The sequence below is a fragment of the Accipiter gentilis genome, chromosome 18 (genome assembly GCF_929443795.1).
Source record: "Accipiter gentilis chromosome 18, bAccGen1.1, whole genome shotgun sequence".
Classification (NCBI taxonomy): Eukaryota; Metazoa; Chordata; class Aves; order Accipitriformes; family Accipitridae; genus Astur; species Astur gentilis.
This window is the reverse complement of record NC_064897.1, coordinates 5,104,465-5,122,367: the sequence shown is the minus strand read 5'-3', so window position 1 is coordinate 5,122,367 and position 17,903 is coordinate 5,104,465. Positions and strand designations below refer to the sequence as shown.

At 39.9% G+C, this 17,903-nt stretch overlaps 1 protein-coding gene across 1 annotated transcript in view; it reads left to right on the top strand.

Annotated features, from left to right (window-relative positions):
- The first annotated feature begins 6,453 nt into the window (after window positions 1-6,453).
- LOC126048006 (potassium voltage-gated channel subfamily KQT member 1-like) overlaps window positions 6,454-17,903 on the top strand; it is a 504,159-nt gene continuing 492,709 nt past the window's right edge. Inside the window, exon 1 of the mRNA XM_049822381.1 lies at window positions 6,454-6,836. Coding sequence (XP_049678338.1) covers window positions 6,454-6,836 — 383 coding nt within the window. The remainder of the gene's footprint in view (window positions 6,837-17,903) is intronic.

Genomic DNA, 17,903 nt, shown 5'->3' with positions numbered 1-17,903 from the left:
TTTGTCAGTGAGTGTTTTACATTTCTATCCTTCTCAGCCTTCCCTTTGGGTTGCTTCTTCAACATGTTGCCCAGTGCTTTAGTGTGGAACACTTAATAGCGTTATTGTACCTGCCACTGCAACCAGCACTTTTCATTGCACAAAATGGCAGAGTTTGCCTGGATAGCGTGGATGGTTGAGGTAACAGAAAAATGAATAAAACAGAATAAGCAAAAGGAGGAATACCATACAGTTGGTTTTGGTTTGGGATTGCTATATGTCTGTTGTCAGTGGGTTTTATTTTAAAAGAGCTGGCTATTTGTCTTTATGATCAAAGGTTGCTGAATAGCTCTTTAACCAACCAGTCAAAAACAGCATTAGAGACTTCCAAAAGAAAATTTCAGTCCATATGATTGCAGTGTTGATGAAATTTCAAAAAATGAAAAGGACGGGTGTGGTAAGAACAGACAGACAAACTGATCTGGAAGTTGCTACTAGTTCCCCCTGTAATGATCATGTGAATTAATTAATTAATATTTCCACCAGGCGGATAGAATTTGTTTAATTTGAGTTGGCATAACAACCATATTTTAAAGTATAAGATGTAGCTTAGGTCTTATACTAAGGTCTAGTACAAGATCTATATGATATGTATATTACTAGAAGACTGACATTTTCTTCACATCACACCTGTTACTAATTTCAGGCATTTCTTGAAGAACTTGCATTTTCTGTTTTGTTTTTCCCATAAACCATTTTATTTTCAGTTTGAACAGAGAGAAAAAACCTGCATAACTGAAGGACTCATCTCAATTTCTCACAGCAATTCCATAATGGAAATGAGAAATTTATAGCATCCACTCTGGGTCAAGCAGTCAGCCTTGTAGACTATCTATATTAATACTAAAATAATGAAGCAGTGCCAACGTGCATAAAAGGCAATTTAGCATTTCAGATCTTCCCCTGTGCTGTAAAATGCTACAATATATTTTACTTGACAAGTAAAATATGGGAACTGGAAGTGAATGAAAGCCCAGTGTCACAATCTGCTGGTTTTTTATGTACCATCCTTCCAATATCATAGTACACAGGTCATGATAATTTATCTTCAGCATGTCCTTGCAAAGAAGAATAATGGTATTCATGGTGCACATTACATGGTGCAAAGTACTATACAGACAACTGAACTACCTAACATATTTACAAGACAGGTATTACCCCATTTTCAATGTGCAGTTCACAAATGAAAAGTACAAGGGAGTACTGTTACATGAACTTGGAGCTCAAGCCTATACCCCATTCCAAGATCCCTAATTACCCACAATAAGCTTTCATTTACAGTCCCTTGTAAGACCATTGGCTCACCAGGCTGGGAAGCTCAAGCAGAAAGCAAGGGTGGCATTTTGGCCCTTAAGGGCAGCCTGGGCACAACCAGTCTGAGGCATGTAACACACTGATTTTGTGCCCTAGCATGATTATTGCTAAGAAAAGATTCTATAGCTAAACCAGAATGGTATGTGGCACTCAGCAGTGTCTAACTTTTAGGTATCCAGTTGTAATATCCATATTGTTCCTTTAGGTTTCTTGTGTGACTGATTAACGCTTTTCTTCTAAAATACAACCCCTGGAAGAGACAGTGATGGTGATACAAATGGGTTTGGTGCTGTGTTTAGGGTAGTTTCCTGAGAAGTGTCTGCTTGTCAAGAAGGGGTTCAAATCTGCATCTCAAAACCAGACATTTTTGTGCCTCCCATCCTGGCCTTTAGGTTGTAAGTTATCATGCTTCCTGTGCCTAGTGCTAAATACGCTGCTGTCAGTGTGGGGTGTATATGCTCTCTGAGCATGTGGGCAGCATCAGGCACATCAAGATTAAATATGAGGTGAGAAGTGAGCCCAGTCATAAAAGCCACACTTTTGTATACATGCAGCTGCAGGGTGTTATACACATATGTCGTGGTTTGAGCCCAGCCAGCAACAAGGCACCACGTGGCCACTTGCTCACTTCTCCCACACTCTGGGATGGGGAGGAGAAAATATAGCGACAGGCTTGTGGGTCAAGACAAGGAGAGGGAGAGATCATTCACCTCTTATGGTCACAGGCAAAATAGACTCGACTTGGGGGGGGGGGGGGGGAATCAGTTTAATTTATTACCAATCAAATCAGAGTAGGATAACGATAAATAAAACCAAATCTTAAAAACACCTTCTCCCACCCCTCCCTTCTTCCTAGGCTCAACTCCACTCCTGATTTTCTCCACCTCGTCCTCCCCAGCAGCACAAGGGGACGGGGGTTGGAGTCAGTTCATCACACATTGTCTCTGTTGCTCCTTCCTCCTCAGGGGGAGGACTCTTCCCCTGCTCCAGTGTGGGCTCCCTCCCACAGGAGACAGTTCTTCACAAACTGCTCCAGCGTGGGTCCTTTCCACGGGCTGCAGTCATTCAGGCACAGACTGCTCCAGCACAGGCTTCCCACAGAGTCATGGCCTTCTTCGGGACATCCCCCTGCTCTGGCATGGGGTCCTCCACAGGCTGTGGGCGGATGATTGCTCCACCGTGGACCTCCATGGGCTGCAGGGGGACAGCCTGCCTCACTATGGTCTTCACCACCACAGGCTGCAGGGGAATCTCTGCTCCGGTGCCTGGAGCACCTCCTCCCCCTCCTTCTTCACTGACCTGGGGGTCTGCAGGGTTGTTTCTCTCACATCCCACTCCTCTCTCTGCTGCACGTTTTCCAGCAGGTTGGGGTTTTTTTCCCTTTTTAAATCTGTTCTCCCAGAGGCGCTACCACCGGTCACTGATGGGCTCGGTCTCAGCCAGAGGCTAGTCCAAATTGGAGCCAGGGAAGCTTCTAGCAGCTTCTCACAGGAGCCAACCCTGCAGCCCCTCTCCTGCTACCAAAACCCCACCACACAAACCCAATACAGCGTATACAATTTTACCAGTGAAAACTTCAACAGTTGGACATTCCTGAAATCACGCATTTTCATTTCACATAAGTCATAAATTAGGTAGGTTACTAATTGCCTTTTGAGAGTTTGACCCAAAGATGTGATATACTACATTGGGGGGGGGGTGGGGGTGTGTGTGTGAAGCAGTGAAGGAATGAGTCACGTCTTCCACAGTTCACTCTAACAAAAATCTTCTCTTTTCCTTGATCAAGAAATAGGAGTCAGATGCTCTGTGTTCTATTTCTGCAGTGGTTTCAGACCTGCTCCTATTGAGTTTCTGCATTTGCAGTAAGCTTAAACCTTAAAATATCCAAGATAATTATTGTTTGTTTGTTTGTGTTTTTTAAAATGTTTTTTTTCCTACATACTTTGGCTAGTTACTTAGAGCTTGAATGATTATATTCAGTAGAGGTCAGAGGTGAGAAGAGACAGCTATTTTTACGTTTAGGAAACTACTGTCTGGAAAAGTTACTACAGCAGAGAATATAAAAGTATTAATTGGTGCAGAAAGCATTTCAAGGAAGAAGCATGAGCAAAAACCTGGAGAAGGTTTTCTGTGGCTCCAGTGAGGTATCAGTCCTTCGCAACAGCTCACCTACAGTACTATCTGGACTACTGTATTCGATTCTGTGTACAGTGTGAACTGAGTCACACAGCATCGAAGGACAACGTTCTGGAGGCTGTGATTTTTTGCGAAGTCAAAACGTAAGACTGAGCAGACTACGTTTATCAGAAAAAGAAAGGAACCAAGAACATTGGGGTTTTTTTCAGTTGTATGGAAATATAACTGGGAAACTAAGAAAGTAAATTTCTGGGATAATCTTCCCAAGGAATGAGAGGTCTTAGTCCCATGAACAATTATGATAAAAGTTGAAGACCATGTACAACGGCAACATTACCCTACTGCCAAAAGAAAAGGTGAAGTGGTTACCTCTGTTTCATTCCCAGCCACATGGCTGTGGAAAAGTGAGAAGGAAATCATGGTCAGAATGCTGGTGTTTTGGACAACAGTCTGATTTCTATTACAAAAGGGAGAAAAAGAGAGAAATAACAGTATTCACTTTCTCCTCACTGATTAGAAACTTCAACAACAAAATGAGGAGTTTGGTGCTGGAATGGTTATGTTTGGGATTCTCTTCCTCCCAAATTAGTAACAAAAATAAGCCATAGTTCAGAAAGGCAACAACAATAGAGAACTCTGATTTTCCATTACTTAATGTAACATAATGAAGTGCTGCTTTTGGTTTTGCCAAAACCTTAATGGAAAAAAACAAACAACTGAAGATGCCTGTTTAGACTTACTCAATATGAAAGCCTGCTGCAGAGCCTCCAGCCAGCTACAAGCAACACCTAATTCAGTTTTTTAGATGTGCCGAAAGGAAATGCCACTTTTAACCCATTGCAATTAAGTGCATGCAGATAAGAAAAGGACTGGGAGGGAAGGGAGGATGATCCTCAGCAAAATTAAGCTGTTGCTTGTGATTGCTTGTTTTGACAACAGGAAGTAGCAGAATTAACTCCTCTCTGAAATCGTCAAAACTGTTCCCCAGTTCTTTTTCTGCCTTTTGCAAGGGCAGCCATATAAGGTGGATAGAAAGGAGGGACCCTGCCTTACTCAGGGTGGGACTTGATAAGCTGGGGGCAAAGTCAGGCAGCAGCTCCTCTGCCTGCACCTATCCAGGGAGACTGTTGTGTGGAGCTGAGGGAGCAGCAAAGAGGAGGAGTAGAAGGACATGCGACAAGAGAAAGTAGGTACTACTTGCCAGCTGGTTTCATTTTTTTCTGTGCTTTATGTCCGACTGTGTGGGATCCCCTGTTTTGATTAAAGCAGGCTAGCCAGTGTGTTTCAGGTAGCTTTGTTTGCAACTGCTGGGTAGCCAGCCTTTGCTACATGCACTCGTCTAGGTAGCCTAAAATGAATGATACAGTGGGGTGTTTCTTATGTTCTTGTTGTAGATTGATGTGGATGAAGGGCTTTGTGTTTTAACTTTAATGTTTGGTCCCTCCAGCTTTTCATTGTTAAGAGAACTGATGAGGGAAAGGATCTCTATCTGCTATAGGACTAATGTAGAAATGCATCAGTCCACCTTACCATGGCTAGTGTTAAGAAATGAGTGCGTTGTAACAAGTCCACTACTCCGTGTAAATATTTTGTGGAATAACTTAGCGGGCTCTGTTTGGATGTACTACAATGGGAGTTCATTCCCTGCACATGAGGATCTTTAAGCGACAACAAAAAATAAGCTTCATTTGAAAAGAGGGATGAAGGCTGAAATTCTCTTTCTAAATTATTCTGCTGAGGCTGAAGTAACTCAAAATGAGGGTGTGATTCTCTTCTGGCAGAGGAGCAGTCAGCTGCACCTTCTAAGCATGTAGACATTATATTGCGGATAACAAAATACATTAAAATATGACATTACAGACATAATTTTGGCATTAACGTCAGCAGTGCTTTGAAGTTGAAGTCACCTCTCATGATACTCTTTATATTCTCCTATATTCATAATATTTTCATATTTTCATTTTAGCTAAGCATTTTAAATAAGGAAGCTTTTCATGACTGTAAGAAATGAGGCAGTACAAAAAAATGACACTTCAGAAAGACAGCTGCTCTCAGTCTCAGAAAATGTTTAATACTTCTGCTAGTATCTGTATATTAGAAGCAATTTAAGTCTGCCCTATGAAAAAATATATTGATCTATAAGAGTCTTATTCTCTCTTGTATTTTCTCTGGGTACTTGCCTGAGAGTAGAAAAGTTAGCAGCAAACATTAAATGGCTTGAAGAAAAATGAGTCAGGCCAGGAGTCTTTCATCTTCTCCCTTGTAACAATATTAACCTCCCAGTGACAGTTATCGTCAATGGCATCCTCCTTTTTACACTAGAGAAAAATTGTTCCTGAATACCATGGACTGCAAAATCAGATCCCATGAGGTGACTGAAATAATATTCAGGTCTTAAAATCTTTCTGTCATTGACACTTCAGATAAGATCTCTTGAGATGTAGGTGTTGAAGTTCAAAACCTCGATCAGGTGTGTTTTGGGCAACAGCAAGTTTGTAAATTCCAGGAAATTTTCATAGTTCCACCTCTAGTCAGGACACTTTAGGAACTGCTCAGCTGAAAACAGTAACATAGGATCAGATCTCAAGACAACTCTGCTGCTGTACTGGTGTTGCACTATTTAAATAGTTTTAAGCTTCCTTCTTAACTAATGTAACTTTAAAACTTAATATTCTCTCTTCCTCCAGAAGTCTTAAACTCTTTCCTTTCCCAGCCTCCTGTAACTTCTGCTGTCTAGCATGTGTCATTGTCTAATACATTTTTCTGATTTAATTTCAGAGGCTGTGAGTGACAGCAGGTGACAGCCTGACAGCTCACACTTGTGTCACGGAGAAGCTCCGTGATAACAGCAGAAAGTCATCTTATCAGCTGCTGGAGAACACCCTGGGTGGGGAGGACATACAATACCTTCTTCACGATTTTAAATATTGATCACGGTTAGTCATACCTGTGCGTTGTTACAGCATGTCCTGTGATAGCGGAGAAACTGTTGGGCACCCCATGTATAACCGCTGTGGACAGTTTCAAGGCTCTGCTTCCCAGCTTAGCAGTCTGAATGGAAATAGGAAATCTGCAGTGTTGCTGGAAGTCAGGGGGAACTTAAGCAATAGGCAGTATTCTGCTGTGGCACCAGATCCAGAAACCTCGGTGAATAATGGATCCAGGATTCCCCGCAGCCCTGAGGAAGGCACAAAGGCTGCAGCCTTGGCAGAAAGTGAAGTCCGCAGGGCCTGCACAACAAAGTGTTTCCATAGCCGTTATTTAACTAAAACTAGTACGCAGGGAGACGTCTACAACTTCCTGGAGAGGCCCAGTGGATGGAAGTGTTTTATCTATCATTTTACTGTGTAAGTACCTACATTTTCACATAATCTTTGGTGTAAGAAAAATCTGACACTGTCCACTTAATCAGCCAGAAATCGTAGTACTTGTGCTCCTGAGCTGAAAACCTGTTGCATGAGTAATCCTACCGAAAGCAACGGAAAAGCCAGTTTCTCAAAGGATCAGCTGGTATATCCTTTAACATTTCCAGAGGAGGGCTTTTTATTCTTCACATGATATTTGTCTTCAAAGATGTACACTGTATATTTGATGTTTCTGAGGGGAAGTCCTATATGCTCATGGAAGTTTTTGTTGCTGCTTTAGCTGCTTTACATTGTTCTAGCTTCAGAGACTGCTGTTTTTAGCATGACATGTGGAAGGTTCAGCTGTAATCAGATACATCACATTTTCTTAAGTCCATTTTGCTCATGCTGAAGTGCCAAAACAAGTAATTTGTTGGACAAACATATAACCATAGTGTTACTAATTGGAATTAATTTACAGTCATGAACATATAATGAGTACAAATTTAGCAAAAAGTTTTTCATTATGCCATGTATGTAGTACAAGCAAGGAGGAAATTAAAGCTTCCATTTACCCTTGTAAAACAGTGGTTAATATATTAATACTGTTTTCTTTGAGCTGCTTATGGTATCTGTCAAGTTTAGCAGGACCTCAATTACTGTTTTGAATGCTGCTTAGCAGAATGATAATTTGTCATCTTAGCTGTAGAAAGGGTCCAAGTGCACTCCACTGAGGCAAGAGGAAGTTTTACTGGCTATAGGGAATGCAAATTGAGCCAAAAGTCCTTGCTTTTATTATAAAATTAGCATAGGTCCTACAGAAATGCAGATTGTTGAAATTATTCTGTTTGTCTTAGATGAACTTTTCTATGGCCTGACTGCATTTTGGAAAAACCATTATCAGTTACTGCGGTCAGGAACTGCCCAGAGAAATATATGGTAATTATAAGAATGAACCATAATGCTTCTATCCGGCATAAAGTAGATGGTCTTACTAATACTTGCTTCCTTCCACCCTCAAAATCATATATGCATTTTTTTAAAAGGATTTTTGGATTCATGGAATTTTGCCAGGTAAAAGGATAGGGCCTCTTTCAAGGACTATGCTTATAGTATATAATAATTCCTAAGGCTTGAAGAGATGTAATTTGTGTAGATTTAAGTATGTGAATAGTCATGATTTAAGACTATTTGAGGTTAGGACTTATTAATCTTGCTAAAATGCATTTGTTTCATCATCTGTGTTGCTTTTATCTCAGACTAAGGTTGACCTTTAATACGTATTTCTAGCCTGCAGTAGGCATTAAAATAAAATAAAAAAATAACCATCTATACACCACCCCCCACTAGAAAATTGGAGAAAATATTGGTATTACTAACAGAAAACTCTTAGTCTTTTTTAACAGTACAAGGGTTCCTAACTTAAATGAAAGTTATGTAAATTGACCTCTTTTAAAAGCTTTTTCTTTGAGTTTGCTTGAAAGGAATCTTTTTAAAACGGTTTCGGCCAGCATTTTTTCTTAAATATATTTGTCCTAATAATTATCCCAATAGCTATACGGTGTGTTCATTTATATGACAAGTTTCTGTTTTGGAAAGAACATACTCTACAACATTAAATATCATAAAGTTAAACATTCTTAAAGCAATAAAGTGCTAATCTAAAATACAATTAATTTTATAATGAGAACAACCTTTAATTTATTTTAAAAAAAGTTTCCCGTGTTATATCTGTGGTTTTGAGGTAATTTATGTAGAGTTGATCTGATGATGATGATGACTCTTTTCATAACAAATCCAATCTTCTAAGTTTGTAGCTGATATTTGTGTAGCCTGGAGGAGCTGGATGTGCAGTGTCCCTTCATTGTCCTTTTGTCTTTCATATGCCACAAAGACCACATAACTCATGTACAAACTTGCGGGAAGTTTCTGTCCAAGAGGGATTGGAGTCTGTTCTGATCTGGAGCCAGTTCTGCTAGAACCTAACTTTCCAGAAACAGGCAAGGCGAGGGAAGAGCAAGTGCTCTAGGAGGTGACCTTCCTCTTGCCTTCTGAAATTACCAAGATAATCTCATCTCCCATAACATTTGTAGTGTGCCTGCTACTTCAAGTTTCTTTTAAGGGAGTAAACTCATGCTTCTTAAGGAACTTTATAATGTGTGTTAGAAAAGGGAACTATTTTTATCTAGTTAAATCTGGAATTTGTGTTATTTTAGTGGAGTGTATTCCAGACTCAAATTATGGCTTCAAAACAAAACTTTTGGAGGGGTGAGTGGTTTGCTTGAGAATTCCTTCTCCCAGTCCTGAAAACCTTCTCACTTAGGTAATTTTCAGCTTCACTGGAAGTACTGTGAAATACTTAACTCCTGCAATCACCAGGAACAGAGTGGAGGATCTCACTGACAATTTAGAAAGAGGTAAGGGCTTGAAAACAGCTGTGGCATGCGACAGCAATACATGGATCCTAACCAGCCAATTCTTGTGGCCATGTAAGAGCCTTAAAGGTATTGGATATCAATATACATTAGAGTCCAGCTGTTTGCCATATTGTCCTCAGTCCAGAAAAAGAAGGGTGTGCACTTGAATTTGATTTCTAAACTCAGCTATGCAGTTGCTTAAATCACACCCAAATGTTAAGGTATTAGGGTATAACTCTCATATTTCAGGTTTTGAATGAATAGTACAATATGTATTGGTGATGAGTTATGTGTGGTAATGAAGTTGGCAAATGCACACATTTAAATTGTTTAATTCTAAGTGGAGACTTATTTATGCAATGAGTTTATGTTTCTGAAACATATATACATTTAATTACAACTGAAATGGCTCAATTGTAGTCTAGAATATTGTGTTCATTTGGCTAAAATATTGTGTTCACACACACGTGGACTGAGTGGTGAAGGGTGAAGTCAGACAGTTTTCCTGATAGTAAAATTGTTGACACCAGGTAGCAATGATCATAAACCAAAACCAGAATCCAGTGTAGGTGCTCAAAGTGCTAGCATGTAAGTGGGGAATGTGTGACTCAAGCCTATTGAAAGAAGAGGATCACTATATGTACACCCACATGTGCTCGCACACTGCAGTGGTGGCCGGTAATAGAAAAGTGTGGTTTCACTGATGTTCAGGGAGAAAAGGTGGCTGCTTGCTGTCATATGTTATTTTGTCCTGTGAGTGAAAGAGGCCACCCTGTGTCAGCCTAAGGCTATGTCTACATCACAGTGGAGCCCTCTGCTGCACAGCTGCACCGGCTCAGGTTCAGGGAAAAAAATCAACGGAGTTTGCACAGGTTTGCAGTGAGGCTAACTGGTCTTATATCTCAGCAAGCAAGGTGGATTCATAGTACCTTTTCACCACAGATATGCCCTGTTGTTTCTACTCACTGCAATCCAACTGCCTTGTCCTATCATCTTCTCCATTTCTCTGGAACTTCCAGTGACTTCTGATTTTGGTCTTTTCAGCTGCTGTTGTCTGGGTAGCTGAATTCTTCAGTTAAAAGCCAGAAACTTAGAGGGAACCTGGGTGGGTAGTAGCACTTGGACTAAGAAGTTAGGAAGCAGAACAAATGGCTACACTGAGTCTGCTGAAACAGGAACAGAGGAGAACCTGGGACTGAGAGACAGAAGGCTAGATTGGATTGTCACAGAAATTGGGACTGGTGCCAGTGATGCTGAAACTGGAGGAAAAGAAATACAAGAGCAGGCTAGCTCAAGAACAAAGAGAAGCAGACTTAAGCAGGAAGGACAAAGAAAAAAAGGATTAGCAGCTTTTGGAGTCCAGAAGGCTGGATATAGGCTGGAACTGTGGGACAGCTTAAAATGGTCAAGAAGCTCTGAGAGCCACTGGGAGGAAGAAGGGGCAGGAGATGACAGCTGGAAGCTAGGGGAAAGAGGGAGCGTGGAATTCATGACGGGAGAAGGAACCTTTCACCCATAGGCAACTGGTTTGAATCTCTTCCAAGTCAATAGTGAAGAAGAAGAAGTAATGACTGTGGGGAGATACAAAAGGAGCTGTTGGTCTTAGTCCAGTTCTTAGTGAACGGATGTCAGCATCACCGCTGGAGTTAGCACAGCTGGAAGGCTTGCTGGCAGTCAGTAGAGAAACCACAGGCTGGTTGAAAAGGGAGGCAAGTCTAAGGCAAGAGGGAGGCCCATGAGAGGGACTCTTAGATTGTGTTCTCAGGCCTGCCACTTTCTTGTCGTGTAACACTGTGAAATTTTAAGTGGGAACTTGCAGCTGTTCCAGTTTGCTTTGTGCTGGTTTGGCCACTTGTTAAATCAGTGTTAGACCTTGCTCTCATTTAAAAGTTAGACCAGTCTTTATATCCCGTAACTTCCCATGGGATGGGGTGAGCTGACCTAATAGCCCATTGCTAACAAACCACCTCCAGTTCTGCTCTCCTCTTCCACCTTAGCCATTTGGGTTGCTCCTGCCAGCTCTAGTTGTCCTTGGATATCCTTGGATAGCCAGTTCAACTTACTATGCCAGCAGAAACCTAGCCCAGCAGGAAAAAAGCGGATGGTTTTCTGTCAGGTTAGTAATACGCATTCAGCATCTTGAAGTACTCTCCACAATTGTTCTCTTAGTGCACCTAGTGTATCATAATCACTTGTTAAATTTCATATAAAATTGTACAGAATAATTGCAAAGTAACACTACAAATCATCTGGCAAGTACTGCAGACCACCTGGTTTGACTGCAAAACATTTCACAGATGCAGTTTGCCTAGCAACAAAGTCTGCTCTCCAGGCTCCCTTATGATTTATGGGGAAACAACTCCTCCAAACGGTGACTCAGAGAGAATAATGGCTATTGCTCTGAATCATTCCTAGAGGATGCTGTCTACCTCTGTTGACTGCATGGGAAAGATAAGGAGAATGTCCTCCATAGAGTATGGTTTCACAAGAGCTGGCATAATAGTTTACCAATACCAAAAGGGTAAGGCTCCCTCTCTCACCTTCCCTTCTCCTCTCCTGGCCACACGTCTCCTGCATAAATGTGTGCTGCTTCTGGCACTCACCGTAGCCCTCCTAAGCTAAATCAACTCACTGTAATGGCAGAAATGTAGCCCAGCAAGAAAATGAGTAGATCTTGATACCTTGAGGAGTTACAGCATGTCAGCAAATGGTCTGATGGTGCTGGAACCAGCACTAACCAGTTGGCCAGGACTGGAATGGGATGAGGGAGAGCTCTCCCTTTTGCCACCAGAGAATGGCGATGTCTGCTTAGTTTCATATGAAAATATGCCCTAAGTTTGCTTTATTATCCCTCTCCTCCTTGTGACTGACTTCCACAGCTTCTTCACAGAGGGGCACGCATGCACACACACATACGTGTTCCTGGCAGCTTGTTGAAAAGAACTCATCTAAGGAATTACTGTTGAGTAAATAAAAAGTGCATGATCCTTACAAAAATATGAACAATATCAATAATGTCACTAACTTAAAACTTTGGGAGGGAAAGTACAGAAGATCAAGAACTCGTTTGTAAAATGGGCACGGGCCAGCTGAGGGCTTTTTACTTTAGAAAAGATTCTGTGTACCAAAGTCTGTGTTACCATCAGTAATACAAAAAGAGAGTTCAGATTATTGGGAGAAATTAAAAATTGCAATTTTATCTTATTACTGTTTATCTTCAAACTTTGCTTTCTCAATTTTTTTTTACTTCCCTCAACTTCATGTAAAAAATGCTGTAGTTGTGTTCTGTTAATGCAATTGAAGAAGTTAAGAGCCACCATTCTGGTGGATACTCCACTTTTATTTGGCGTACAACTGCTGCTGATGTAAAGAACATTAAAAGACTAAAATATAAGGGTCTAGTGGTTCCTTTTAATGACTGGGGCACTTGCTTGCATCTCTTTTGGTTCTTTGAGTGTAGCAGCTCTTAGTGAAACTAAATAAATGTAGCAAGTAAGTTAGCATAGTGTTCTCTTGCTTCTGTTTTTATCTGTAAATGGAGTCTATAGCCCATTATTTATAACTGTTTATCTCAAAGGGGCTGTCAAATTCCAATTTCTGTCCTTTCCACAATTATCTCTAGAATGCAAGCAGATATTTCGCTTTTTCCAGTGATGTGATTGTAATATGACCAACATGAGCAACAAGTGAAGTTCAGAGTAATTATAAGCATATGACTGCTTTAGAGATTCTGGGTTTGACCTCTATGTCACAGCTTAGGTCTGGACATGACGTGCTTTCATAAGGGTAAGTAAGTTAGGGACGATGATGATTTTTATTATTATGTTCAGGGTGTTTATTGCCAGCATAACAGTTACTTATTTGGACATTTTACACAGAAATTGAACTGACAAGTTTTCCAAGTTAGAAGTACAGTAGCTACTTTTCATCTATATACTAGCTACCGAGAGGTACTAAGCTGCTGTCTTGTCCATGATGATAAACTTCAAGTACCAAAAGATGAGCAATATTAAAGGGAAGAAACTCAATAACTATTAATTTTATTAAAGTGGAGCGTTCCTCTTACTGCTTAGGGTTGCATGTTCAACTAGATGATATGGTGGAATGGCTTAAGTTGCTAATGGAGGTGCACTTATATTAAAGAGAATTGTCTTTAGGATTCTGTAAAGTTCCAAGATTCGGCTGTTCTAAAAATACATGGGGACAGTTACTAATTTTTAGCCTCTTTTCCTAAGGAAATGAGGTTTATGCAACCACACTGTCTGAGCGCGTCTGTCTGAAAGCGCCTTACCAAAAACTTTTGAGCCAGTTGGCAAGTTTCAGCTAATATTGACAGAGGATGAGACATTTCAGAGATATTAGGTTTCTTCACATTTCGTTAAAATAAGCATTTGGATAGAGGAGAGATAAATTAATAACCACAAAGATGAAAACACTTCACTTTCAGCTCAATTAGATTGTTTGGCACCAAAGAGTCTTTTCATGAGAGAGATGTTACAAAAGTTCCTAAGGAAGAACTTTGATTTGAGTGTACTTCGCTTTAGGCACAGAATAACCTAACCACAGGGCACAAAGCCACAGGCTACGTAAGTTTTATTTTCATTTTTTGAAATTATTGATGACTTTTTCCATCATTTATGTAAGAAATTCAATCCATCTTATTCTAAAAGCTCAATTTTGTAATAGACTGTGCAATGAATATGCATTAATGTCCCCACAGGCTAATGTTGTTTCTATAGTGAAACCATTTGTTTCTATAGTGAAAACAAATACTGTAGTGTGGCATTGATATGGTGCTATTGCTGGAATTTGGTTATGCTTTTGTGGAAAAAGCCTCTGTTCTTACAGAAACCAGCAAAATAGAAAGATATTCCTTGGTGTTAACATTACAATTGCTCACGAACTTGTGGACTCCACGTGGTATCAAATTCAAGAAGAAAAGTGTTTCAGATGTCTTCATGATAATCAAGCTGGCATTAACTTATGACTGGATGTATTTTCACAGCACCATTACATGCATTTATTCTTTCCCTTTTTTGATACTGAACCTAAGAAACATTAATTAATGTGAGTACTGCAAAGAGGTTGGTGTTATCTTGTAAATAGTGGTAGTGATTTCCTGTCCCTGTGGACATGTGTCATAGATCACCTGATGAAACCTACTGATTTTTTCATCTCACAGTCAAGGTCGATGATAAATGTATCAGAATCATGAACACTGATCATGAAGTCATGATGATGAACTGTTTCTGTCAATGTTTAAAGAATGGATTAGGTCTCTTCTAGAAAGTCTTAGTAACATAGAATCAAAATGGAAGCTGGATTCCTGTGCCCAGGGAAAGAGAGGTCATCTAGTAGACATTCTGATACCAAGACATATGGAGATAAGAGCAAAAAGACCAACATAGCAGCACAAATGTTAATGGAAGATACAGGCACTCAATTGAATCGGGGACCTTAAATCCTAGGAATGGGAGGGCACTGAAAAAAAGGTTTCTGTAAGATCAGTGCTTCTGGTGATTGTAATGGATGCATGAATACAATTTGTCAGTTCTGGACTACAGCCAGCTAAACTCAGAGAAAAGGCAAAATCCAAATCCTAGTGCTCTTTAAAGAGCAGCAAGTATATTAGGCTGTTAAATGTTTTGAAAATGTGAAGTGCTCATTACTAATAGGAGCTGTGGATGTTTTAAAAATAACTTATCTTTGGGCAGTTGATTCAGAAAGTTGGTTTGAAGTGGGAGATCTTTTTGTATGATGTGTGGCTCACACTGTGATCTGAACCGTGTTGGTATTAGCTATTGATTCAAACTGATTTGTGATAATTTATACATATGCAGGTGAAAGGTCTCAAGAAAAATACAGAATAGTAGTGTGTATTTGTAAAGTACTTTTTAAATGTTCTAGGTGTTATAGAAATACTAGCTAGTTACTTCTGATTGGAGCTAGCTGGATAACTTCATGTTACATGCAATGGGGCTATCAGGCATTTCTGGATGCAACCTAGAATGAGCTAAAGAAAAAAACTGAAAACAGATATCCTCAGTATACCCATATAATAGGTGGAATTTTCCTTTGGTTGAGGGCTTCAAATCCCTGGAAATATTTTATTCTGAGGCAAAACAAAGTCACATATGCCCAAACTCCCTGCCAGGCAGGCTGCCTGTTAGTAGAGTCCAAAGCTAGGCAAGCTTCCATTAAAACCTGTCTGGTCTCCTTCTCGAGTTCTGCTGAATCCAACACATTCCCAGACTACTTTCTAATTTTAACATATTGGTATTTTCAGCAAAAAAATTGTTCCTTTACCAAAATTTCCAACCAACTCTAATTTGTGTATGATCACATATGTATAAGCGCAAGACCTTTCGACAAAACATCAAGCCTCAGGAGCCTGGAAATAGATCTGTGAGAGAACTGAGGGACATCAAAGCTTGCCTACAAAGGCACATGGACAACCTTCCCTTTATGACTTAGTCAGAACCTCCTTTGGATAACAAAAATATGTAAGCACCAGGAATGAGGTTTTATTCAGACTAGCAGGAATGTTTTCTAGAAGCACATGGCTATTCGACGGTATAGTCCCATTTAGAAGACAGTGAAGTCCTTCATGCACATGCTCAGGAGTGAGAATATCTTGCACTTTTTTAGCACGAAAAAATGGAAATGGTCTCCTTAATTTTCTTGCCACAAAATAACCACTTAAAATAAAAAGCAGTCCATGCCTCCGGAGACCCTCAAAGAACTTTCTGTTGGCTAAACTCGTTTACTCTCCGTAACAACAGTCTGTCTTCAAGCTATCACTCTCCACTAGACAACTCTGTAGTCTATCATCAGGAAAAAGGCTGAAGCTCCAATAGATGTAGTTTCACATAGATTTACTTGGGCGTACTAGCCTCAATCCAGTCTCTTGTCATTTAACTGCAGCTGAAGCAACTGGATTTCTTCTGTCCTAGTGTGTTAGTAGAACAGAACATTTTGACTTCACATTTTGCTGGAGCAAACAGTAGATAGGATAAAAAAAATTAAGAAATTAAAAAAATAGGTTTTGGATATAATTTAAACTGGAGACATATATAAGCCATTTGAGATTATCTAGCTGAAGGGCTTTCATATAGTGAAGTAAGTCACAGCAGCTCAGTTTTGAGGAAGGAGCACAGCAGGGAAAAGACGTGTCTGGTTGTGTTAAAAACATCAGTGACCCATGATCGAGGCATCTAAATACTACAGAGCATACGTTTCAATAGCTTTTCTAGAATAATTTTTGTCAATTTTCTTTCACTATAGAGCTCATGTTTTTCTAAAAATGTTTTCTTCTCTAAACACAGCTTTGCGGAGTCAATTAAGTTTGGCAAGCCCAAAAGGCCACAAAGCTACTATTTTAGTTTTGGTTGCCACGGAGTCTATCTCTGTCTAGCAGTTTAAAAGTGTGTCCCCTCCTCACCCATCCCTTTTTTGTTGTTCAAGAGATAACATTCCCACAAGCATCTCGTATATCAACACTTCAAGTACACTTATCTGCAGTAGATAAACAAAAAAACCCCACATGCACAGATAGCCTTTGCTAGAAATGGCATTATTTGATGCAAAACTTAAAAGGAGGAATGATTAATACTTCTTTAAGAGCTTTCATTAGGCCTGTCTTCCATGGAAAATGAGATTGTTATAGCACGACCTTGAAAGAGTTAACCCTTGATAAAGTACTTGATATCATTTTGTTCTCAGTGTTGTAGTTAACCTACTAGTTCTGAGTGTTTGTAGGCTTCAGTAGAGCATGCTCAGGGCCAATGAATCTATTAAACAGAATTTGTCCCTGGCTACAAGGACAACAGAAACATGTTTACAGTTGCACCGGCTACTCTCCAAAATGAAGCAATGTTGAGGAAGATCGGGACACAGAGAGGCATTCATCTGTAACCTTTAACCCTGGCTGATCAACTGTCCAATTCACCAGTACTGCCTATTTAAATTTGTTAATGCATGAAACAGATTTAAGGATGATGTTTTAAAAACATTGATGAAAAATCAGTTGCATTTTTTGTATGCGTGAGGCTTAAGGAATTTAGGAGAAATCAAGAAATGCTAAAATTTAGTGTATGTTAGCAAGACCTCTCCTGGGAAAGCATGGCACTTCCATCTTCTGTTGGTGTGAACTGTGTTAAGTGAGAATCCAAAACCAAATGAGAAATTCTCAGATAATCCTCTTTCTTTTCTCTGACAAGTAAACCTTTTTTTTTCTTTTTTTTCTTTTTTTCTCTTTTAAAGAGAGAGCGAGGAAAAGTCTGCAAATAGGTGATTGGGGGTATGTTTCTGTCTTCAGAAAAGTAAAAAACTGAAGGAAAAGTAAGCCTGGTATTTTGAGAGGAAAAACTTCTCTCTTTTTAGCAGCTATGTGATAGAAAGGGAGAACAGTATTTGCTGAAGTAATAGCGCAAACTATGGCTTGACATCGTCGGGAATCACAGAAAGACTCAAAGAGGACTGCAAAAAACCAGAAAGCAGCACCTCAGTTCTTTTAGGATAGGAAAGAGTAGACCAACTCTTCTAGTTGGTAATGTCTCCTCCTCATCAGCTCCTTCCCTTTAGGAACTGAACAGTCGCCAACAAGTGAGGGTGTTCTCTGTTGATGTAAATAACTACCTCCAAGCAAGTAAAT